The sequence below is a fragment of the Macrobrachium nipponense genome, chromosome 44, assembly GCF_015104395.2.
Source record: "Macrobrachium nipponense isolate FS-2020 chromosome 44, ASM1510439v2, whole genome shotgun sequence".
In the NCBI taxonomy this organism is placed as follows: Eukaryota; Metazoa; Arthropoda; class Malacostraca; order Decapoda; family Palaemonidae; genus Macrobrachium; species Macrobrachium nipponense.
In genome coordinates, this window is record NC_087221.1 from 13,927,989 (window position 1) to 13,937,988 (window position 10,000).

At 37.1% G+C, this 10,000-nt stretch overlaps 1 protein-coding gene across 5 annotated transcripts in view; it reads left to right on the forward strand.

The window, feature by feature from the left end:
- The window catches only part of LOC135204035 (CKLF-like MARVEL transmembrane domain-containing protein 8), a 75,089-nt gene that overhangs the window by 37,133 nt on the left and 27,956 nt on the right, over nucleotides 1–10,000 (forward strand). For all 5 annotated transcript variants that reach the window (XM_064233979.1, XM_064233982.1, XM_064233977.1 and 2 more), the window contains exon 2: nucleotides 7,787–7,918. In XM_064233979.1, the coding sequence (XP_064090049.1) occupies nucleotides 7,787–7,918 (132 nt within the window). The remainder of the gene's footprint in view (nucleotides 1–7,786; nucleotides 7,919–10,000) is intronic.

Below are 10,000 nucleotides of genomic sequence, written 5' to 3' on the forward strand. Positions count from 1 at the left end.
GGCTTGTAATCAGTGGAGTGGATTTCTTCCGTGGGAGTTTTGTTGATTTAAATTTTTTTTCTCTCTCTCTCTTATGGGTCAAGTGAGATTTACTGACTTGTTATCAGTGCTTTTGGTTTTCAGTGATATCTTGTGAAAACTTAGTGTAATCGGGTATTTACCCGTAATTACAAAGATTGTCATAGAAAATAGGACCTTATTGTTAGTAGTTTTGCAAGCGACATGATTAGTGGTCTTGAGCATACGATGCAGTATTTAAGGTGTGCAGACAGAATGTCGACGGACAAAATGTCGATGGGCAAAATGCCATGTCATGTCCCAAGGGGACAAAATGTCGACGGACAAAATGTCGACGATAATAAGGTCGACGGACAAAATGCCGATGGACAAAATACCATGATAAAATGTCGACGGTCATAAGGTCGACGGACAAAATGTCCGCTGTCATAAGGTCGACGGACACAATGTCGACCGACAAAATGCCGATGGGCAGAATACCATAATATGTCCCAAGGGGACAAAAAGTTAACGGAATAAAAAGGACATGATATAAATGAAAACTTTATGAAGAACATGACATAAACAAAGATAGGTTTGGTAATCAAAATCCATAATTTATAAGAATTGTATCAATAAGCACAAAATTTATTGAAAAAACTTAGATATACAAAAATTAAATTATCAAAAAACTTTATCAATTATATAAATGTTACAAATTAGAGCAATTGCTGTTAAGAACATGACGTAAATGAAGATAGGTTTGATAAACAAATGATATAAATTGTATCTGTAAGCACAAAATTTATTTCAAAAAATTACACTTTTTATCAATGATACAAGTGTTACAAATTATGAGCAACTGCTGTTAAGAACTGTGTCCCTTGATCTGGATTATAATGTGTGACTAGGTTCTTTAATCTCGGGTGGATTCCAATATATTTTAGGTTCTGCATTCCAATTTCTTTCCCATGAGTTGATTAACATAACATTTTTGTATTTGCTTGTTCTTTTTTCTTTTTTTGACCAACTTTTCTAAAGATGCATGCTTAATAACCATTCTCCTATCAGAAGCATTACGCCACCCTTCAACCGCATTATTTATGCGTGCCGCGTCGCAAGTCTTTTACGACACGAATATGAACTAACAACAGTTGGTTGATTAATAGGGTGATTGAATTAAAGGTTTTAGGCATAATGCCAAGCACTGGGGCAACTAAGTCCATTCAGCGCTGAAACGGAAATGGAGAGTGAAAAAGTTTGAAAGGTGTAACAGGAGGAAAGCCTTGCTTTTGCACTATGAATCAATTGTTAGGAAAGTGGAAAATAAGATGGAAGAAAGATAATATGAAAGGAGGTACAGTAAAAGGAATGAAAGTAGCTACAGCTAGTGGCCGAAGGGACGCTGCAAAGAACCTTAGTAATGCCTACATTGCACCGAATGAGGTGCATTGACGGCAATAACCCCCTACGGAGCTGCCACAGTTGGATTTCGTAACAGGGTTTACGTCGTCGCCCACGTTGAACTACACCTGACCATGTCGCTTCAAAATACGATACAAATTCATCTAGCACAGACTCTACTACTTCATCCGCTAGAGAAGCAAGAAGTTCGTCAAATAAACGATATGCGCAACCAGGAGGAGCAAATACCGCTTCTCGAAACTGCTTTATGATGAAAGCATTCCCGGTTTCCGCATATCAGGACTGTAAGCCAACTGACTGGATTTTGCGCCAAATGCATTGGCTAAATAAAAAATTCATAAATAATAGTAGTTGGGAATGTCTTCTTTATACTATTAATAGCGGCTCTCTCGAAATCAACACTGATTGAGGTTGGGTTCAAATTGCGGTCTTTTGAAAAATTGAAAATAAAATTGTAAGTTTGCATATACTTCTTGCTAGTAAGGCAATAAACCATTGAATGTAGGGTTTTGTTATCTGTAGCAAGGGCATGAATGGTATACAATTGTTTCCCTAAAGGAGGTGAATCAAACGTCCCATCGCAAAGCCACGTTGAACATTTTTCTAACATTCTGTAGTTGTAGTCAAATCTTCATCTCTGTTACTTACATTGCGATGTCTTCAATTGTAGATACGAGCAACTGACTCTTTGGTAAAGTGCCACACACATCTATATATATAGTGATAGGTTTGCTGCGGCGTTGTGGATTATATTTGAGGGAATATCTTCTGTAACACTGGCCATGTCTTTAATTTTGTTATGAACTGGAAGAGCCTCACATCTGGGATTATCAGGCAGGTGACAATGTCTGTTAAAAGTAACCATATATAGTATTGTTAGACGTTGTTCTTCGTTTACCATATTCACGTTTTGCACAGCACCATAAAATTCTGCGTTCCTTTTGCTTATCAACAACGTAAGCATAACCTTCGTAAAGAAGTTTCTTGCCACTTTTATTCGTTTTTGTTATCTCCAGTATAGGGATGGGCTGGTTTATAAAAACAACTTCAACACACTTCGGATCTTGATGGACTAATGGTGTTGGAAAAACATGCTAAAGCGTTAAACAATCTTTAACCATTCTTTAACGATACAGCTACTATTTCAGCATACGTATATGAAAAAAATATGCAAAAACATTAAACAATCTTTGTTAACAACTTCTTTAACAAGACAACTACCAATTTAACTTGCTTTATTGTACATTTATTAACAGAACAGACAGACGAGATAGAGAAAAATGAATAAGTGAGAAAATGAGAGGAGTATGTTAAAAGTTTTATATTATTTGTTTACTGTCATCGACATTTTGTCCTGTTCGTACAGATGTCTGCATTTTGTCCGTCAACATTATGTCCGTCGATATTATGTCCATCGACATATTGTCGACATTTTGTCCATCGACATACTGTCCGACAACCGCCTTTAAGGTTGCAGTTACTCTTCTTTCCCCAGTGAGATGGCTTTATGCGTGCCTTTATACTTGTTTGATTTTATGTAAAGTCCTCCACAGGGATGATTCTCTCTCTGGCGCGTCCTTGTACCTTTTCTAGATAAGTTGTTTCTTTCTTATATTTTACAACTTTCTTTGGTAGATCCAGGTAATAATTCCGCGTCGGGTATTTCTTTTGAAATTACAGTTTTCTATAGTATTTTGATTGCTTATTAAGAATTTACTGTTTTTGGGGGGATTGGGGGTTGGGTTGACTGTAATTAACCCCCAGGGGCTAGGACTCAACACGACGAAATACATTTGACGCCCCAGTGGCTGCCGTATTCGCGGGACCTTTCCTTACAGTCCGTACGGAGTTATTGCATAGAATTACCCTGTCTTTTAGCAATTTGTCGTCAGTATCGTAGCTCCTGCTGAATAGGGGACTCATTAGTTCTTTTTTTAAATTTGCTTTCTTCTTATATAATCTTCATTTCAGGCGATATTTTGTTTTATATTCTTGGTGCATAATGTTCAAATGCTCTCTCGCCTGACTTACATTGCCAACGCGGAATCAGAGGATTTTATTTCTGGTGATAGAAATTCATTTCTCGATATAGTATGGTTCGGATCCCACAATAAGCTGTAGGTTCCGTTGCTAGGTGACCAATTGGTTCCTAGCCACGTAAAAAAATATCTAATCCTTCGGGCCAGCCCTAGGAGAGCTGTTAATCAAGCTCAGTGGTCTGGTAAAACTAAGATATACTTTTAACTGACTTAGATTTGTTTTAGGTTCAAATAGCCTATTCATGTATGCTTCACTTGCATGTCTGATCTCAATATTCATTTCAGGTCTGAAGAGGCTCGAGCAGTTTCTCAGATATGTTGGTTCACCACATTTTAGTGCTTTAAAGACTGTAAGGAGTATTTTGCATTCTGTGCTTGCTTTTACAAGAAGCCAATGTAGCTCAATTAGTTCTGAGGTTATTCTGTCACGGTAACGTAATCCTTTTATTAATCTGGCGGCTCTATTTTGTTCTCCTAGCAATTTTCGTAATAGGCAGTTAATGAGACCGTAGAGACCGTAGTGTTATAAGGTTGCACAAACCGGTTCATAGTGATTGGAAATGCTCCGTGTCACCGTTGATCTTTTTTTCTTTTTCGCTGTACTTGGAAGTATGTTAACTGCTGACATAATGATCGAAGTGATAGTGTTCTTTTTTCCCCCAGGTATAATTATGATTGAGGCCATTGTGAAAAGATATCTTGCGTTGGGATCTTTCTTAAGCAATATTTCAGTTTAGAACATCCGTTTCCGCGTTCAGTGTCTGCCGTTCAGGATTGTGTACGTTCTACTCGCTTTATAATGTCGTCATCCACAGCTGCTCTACCCAAGTCCTTAGTTGTAAATGGCATTGCTATTAGATGAATTTTGTGAGGTTGGAGCGGGTGGAACCTAACTTCAGACCTGTCAACCCTACCTGACACTTTTGCTGAAGATTATAAAAAAAAAGCTGGAGGTTTACAAAAAAATGCGGGAGATTAATAAATCCAAGTCAGAATGTCATTATTTTAATAAAATTCATCCAATAATTCTCAATTTATTGCATTTATCTATCTTACTAAGAACATAGATGCAAAATTTCATGAATAAATGCAGCAAAATTAAAGAAAAATACATATATCCATATGACAAAATGGCTGTGTTTATAGCCTGTTGTAAATATTGTTGCATGTATTTTAGGGGCAGAATATGATAGTGATATAATTTTTGAACATTAGAGTGTGCTCGGGTATATGCATATGTTGCTGACTTAGCTTTCACAAGTAATCCACTTTTGGTTTATACTCATAGCAAGCCTTATGGGCGAACTCGTTCATTTTACTGGCAATAAGTGATTCTGTAGTGTCCCTTCAATATTAAAACTGGCTCTCTGAGGTGAAGTTCTTATTGACAACACTGAGACCCCTGTCTTCTTCAGCGTTATTGTGAGGTAAGGTCACACGTAGCTTACTGATGAAATAATTATATTTACTGGAAAATAAGCATTAGTAACAATTACGAACTTAAATAGATAAAGTGCGAAAGACTTTTTCTATATGTGGGAAACTCCCGCAAAATGCATTTTGCGGGAGGGTTGGTAGGTCTGTAACTTGAAAGTGACTGCCTGTCTGTAGACCGTGGCTTCGAGAGCGGAGATGAAGATTGGAATGGATGTCACTAAAAATGGTAATATTTGTCGCCATGAGAACTTCCATCCTTCATATAAATGACAGGAATTCGGTATGGATCAAGTGCTGTATAAGACGCAATGATAGGTGCCTACACTCCTGGTTCCTCAGGGTTTACTCCGTGACAGGTGCGGCTACTACGTCACCAGAGTCGGGTCCTGGACTTCGTAACTAAAAAAAAATCTCTCTAGTTTTCACTTTCTGATTCATATGAGATTTTGATTTTAATGTCATTTGTACTAGTTGTTTTATCTGTAGGACTTCACTCATTTTAAATCTCATTCAAGGTCCAACTTCCCCTTAAAAATTCTAGTGGTACTGCTTAATTAATGTATTCAATGTTAGCATTGTACTCATTATGATAATATTGAAGTGTAACATGTTTGTTACCACTGTGCCTTTTACAATTACATTTACTAAGGTAGTACTATCACTAGCTTCGAACAACCAGGTCTTCTCGGGATATATATTAATATAAATAATTCTTGACACTTATTTTTAGTTGTAATGTAGTCTTCCATTTTTTGTTCGGACATTTTGTGGCTTCTAAGCTTATGCCTCGATTTCCTTGATATTCTTTCATTCTCTAGAGGAAAGTAAATGTTCTTTGTCGTATTCAGTTCTACAGAGGTCGCAAACCTCTTTCTTGTAGCTTCCCTGTTCGCCCTCAGTTTTGTTTTTGAAGTATTTGCCAAGCTTTGGCGTTGAGAATTCTGTTAAGTAATGAGCAACAGACAGCTATTAATAAAGAACAGTAGTAGATAATCAAGTTCACTTGTCTCTCGCTCACTTAATGTTCACTAACGCCTTTTGCCAAAGGTTAAATAATGTCTGCCATAAATGTGTTTGACCGTAATGACTTCCTTATGAGAAAGTGTTGCGCATATACAATACAGCCTTCCTTTGCTAATGAAAGTTCTAAAGCGGACATTGTCATTAAAGCAACAATGAGTTTATATTAGGGTAATGAAAGGTTTTGAAAAATAGAAAATAAAAATAATGTAATACTTTATTTCGATTATGAATTCATTTACAATAATTTTCAAAAAAAAAAGGTGAACAAAAAAGGCTATTAATCATAATGGTGAGAGGAGAGGAGTGTAGTTACAGCGCATTTTCCTTTCTGCAGGAAAATCATCGATTGCCTGCCTGATGTACAATGTATTTGTATATTTATATATAATTGTATATATATATATATATATATATATATATATATATATATTTATATATATATATATTTATATATATATATATATATATATTATATATATATATATATATATATATATATATATATATATATATATATATTAGAGAGAGAGATAGAGAATTGTACCTTGATACTTTCATCCTGAGTCCCGACATAAGAATGTATTGTTCAAAGAATTATATATTTAGTTGTATCTACAAACATCTGAATAAATGAAAGAGTATGATTCAGTCAGCATCTATTCAGATCAAGTGTTACGTTCAATAGTAGTAAAATATATGCTTTGATGGCTTTAAAGTGAAACTTATAAACATGATTCTATGGATAGTAAAAAATTTTTTTTGTATATTAACCACTATGCTGCTGCAAGAGCCTTAGATGTTTCGAGAAAAAAACATCTGAACTTTTATCTTTGAACAATTAGTAATTTATTACGATTTTGGGGACACATGACGGGCAAATTTCGTAAAAGGGGACATTAGGCCGTCCCCCGAAGGTATATAGTGATTTTTGGAGGGACAGAGACTCGTTCTGTACTTCTGTTCATATTCTCTTTCTACAATCTGACTTTTCACCCTCTCTACAATTGTTTCTTAGTGCAACTGCTTTGAGGTTTCCCTCCTGTAACATCTTTCAAACCTCATACTGTCAATTCATGTTTTACTGCAGCCGGGAATTTCCTCGTTGGACGAGTGGATTTGGCGCTCGGCTACCAATCCGGTGGTCCGAAGTTCGATTCTCGGCTCGGCCAACGTGGAACCAGAGGAAATTATCTCTGTTGATAGAAATTCATTTCTCAATAGAATGTGGTTAGGATCCCACAATAAGCTGTAGGTCCCGTTGCTAGGTAACCAATCGGTTCCTAGCTACGTAAAAATATCTAATCCTTCGGGCCAGCCCTAGGAGAGCTGTTAATCAGCTCAGTGGTGTGGTAAAACTAAGATATACTTTAACTGCAGCAGACGTGCCCTGAGACACATTAAGCTCTTCATTTTTTTTAGAGAACCAACATTGGCATGTGTGGCACAAGTCAGAATCAAGTGAGGCAAGGAAAATGCTTCACTGGGCATCATGACGACTAACCACGCTAAATCCTTCTGGAAACCGAAAGGCACTGATAATTCCGTATTCTGTTAGCAAATGGTATGAAGGACTGATAAGACAATTTTATCGCTCGTCTCATTTTCTTTTATCAGCAAGATGATTGTCATTCAGTTGAGAATTAGAATGATGCTTGTACCTTACCTAGAAATTTTTAAAGAAATTTGCCAATTTTTATAGAATTTCATAAGTTACTTAAAGAACTAATGAAGTTTTTAAAAAATCCATTTGTAATTTTTCAAAGAATATTGTAAATTCTTTATGAATTGAATTTATTTTGAAAGAACTTGGGAAGTGTGTGAAGAATTTTAAATTTGAAAGAAGGTAACAATATTCTTTTTTGCAGATGTCAGATTTCCCAGCATCCCATACCACGACGACTGCAGCACCTGCTCCAGAAGCCCAGAATGAGAGGAAAATTTATGTCAACAGTGGCTACTTGAGATCAGACGATGGAAAGCTAAAATGTGCTCATTTGGTAAGTTCTTTGTTCATCCTTATAATGTTGCAGAATTATTTTTAGGAAGATTAGACGTTCGTATGGGTAATTTGGCCATGGTTTAAGATGAATAGAAATGTATTCTGTGTAGAGGTCGTTCATGGTATTTTGCCCTTGACAAAAAAAATGTCTCCAGGGTGCTTTTTAGTGAAAGCTATAGAGAAATTTTCTAAAACTAGTTTTTATAAGAAATCATAGTTGGACTGGTGCATTATTTGTTTCGAATTATGTAGGAAGGCTCTAAATGAACGTTATAATTATGGGGAATGCTGTACAGGACTGAAATTTTTATTATAGTAGTATTTATCATTTAGGAACAATTGAATACCGGAGATAGGTTTGTAGAGATTGGCATAGCAAAAGTAGAGGATACTCGGAATTTAGGGACATAAAGGTGAGCATGCTGAATTGCTCCTTTCATTTTCATAGCAGTTTAACCATACCATTGATCCAGCCATTGGTACACTGATAGCGGATTGGAAGGAGGGCAGAGTATATAGAGGGATCAAATATGTACCTGTCTGATCATTTTACAGTACGTGAGCTTTGGAAGGACACTTAAGCCATTTACTTGAGTGCCACAAGGGTTGCCCAACCAGTTGTACTGCAGTGCTCAGGGGAGGCCCACAAAATGAAAAAATCATTGAATGCTGCTGCTAATGCATCTTCCATTTAAGTGTCTTCAATCTCCAAGGTGGCAACAGTCTTGATCTTAGGTTATAATGGAATGCCAATCATCGGATATTATTGTCTATTGTCCCTGGGTGTCTGTTTATTGGCCTGCTGTCAGCCATGCTTGCTGTCCAGTGACCCATTACCAGTCTTGCTTGCTTTGTGCCTGCCTTACCTGCTAATAAGCCCTTCCACTTCCCAACTCTTATCTTGCTGGTGGACTGTCTTACTTGTTCAAGTCAGTTCTGTTAATAACTTGTCCAGAAGTATTCCCACTCTGAAAGTACCCCATCCTGCAGGTGTGACTGCATCCAGTGAAGATTCATATATGACTTGACTGAAGGAGACTTCTCTTCTGTGACTGATTTTTCACAGTCGTGGCATCAGATTTCATATTCTACCTCATATACCTCTTGAGTCTTTGGGGACTGGCTTTTGTTGGACGTTTATTACTAATTTGGTTAGGGTATTTGGATAGGTAAACAAAAAAGGGTTAGAGTCAAAAAGTCTGTGTCAGTGTCTTAATATAATAAAGTCCAGGTGGGGAATTTTCAGTTTATTTGTGGACATCTCGGACTGGAAAATATAAAGCATCAATCAGACTGTGATGAGATGTGCATATAAAATTGCCGCAGATTTATTTGTCTCGCGGGCGTAAAAATATTGGCTGCACGAGACCAAAATCAAGCAATGAATCGCTCTAACAAGATATGCACTTACTAAAATGCAGAATTGTTAGTCTCAGGATTTAAAAATAATTGTCACATTGCATGTGGAGTCCACAAGAGCGGGAATACTCATCTCCGGAAATAAATACGTACGGTAATAACCTGTACACTTTCTCCACGAACGTGGAAAGATGCGCATACGATGACGCGAATAGGTCACCAAATAACATGTTTGCCAGCATCCTGAAACGACATTTGAATGGCGGCGAGAAAAAGGTGCAAAAGTGGGCAACATTGCAGGGTGTTGCTGGCTGAGAGAGATCAGGTGATAAGAGGGTGCGGAGTTAGACTCCAAGGGTCAGGTTAACAATGTTTAAGACTTTAGGTTAGATAAAAGGATTAGGTTGGGATCTTCAAACTCCTGTGACAGTTGAATTCTTGGGCAATTTAACTGAGAAAATATTACATTGGAATAAAAGGGTGCAGTTCCCGGTGGGTCCCTCAACTTTTTTGATTGGGCCGTGACGTTGACCACCTGATTGTCCTGAGGGGACAGATGGGTCATTTATCATTTTGAGACTAATAAGGAAATGCCATACAATAGCAATATAATGGGTGGGAACATCGAAACAAACAAAACATTCTCGAAGAGGTCCTAAGCTTCTGTTGGTGTGAAAAGAGGATCCGAAGTATTTACCACGGAGATGGAATTCTACTGGTC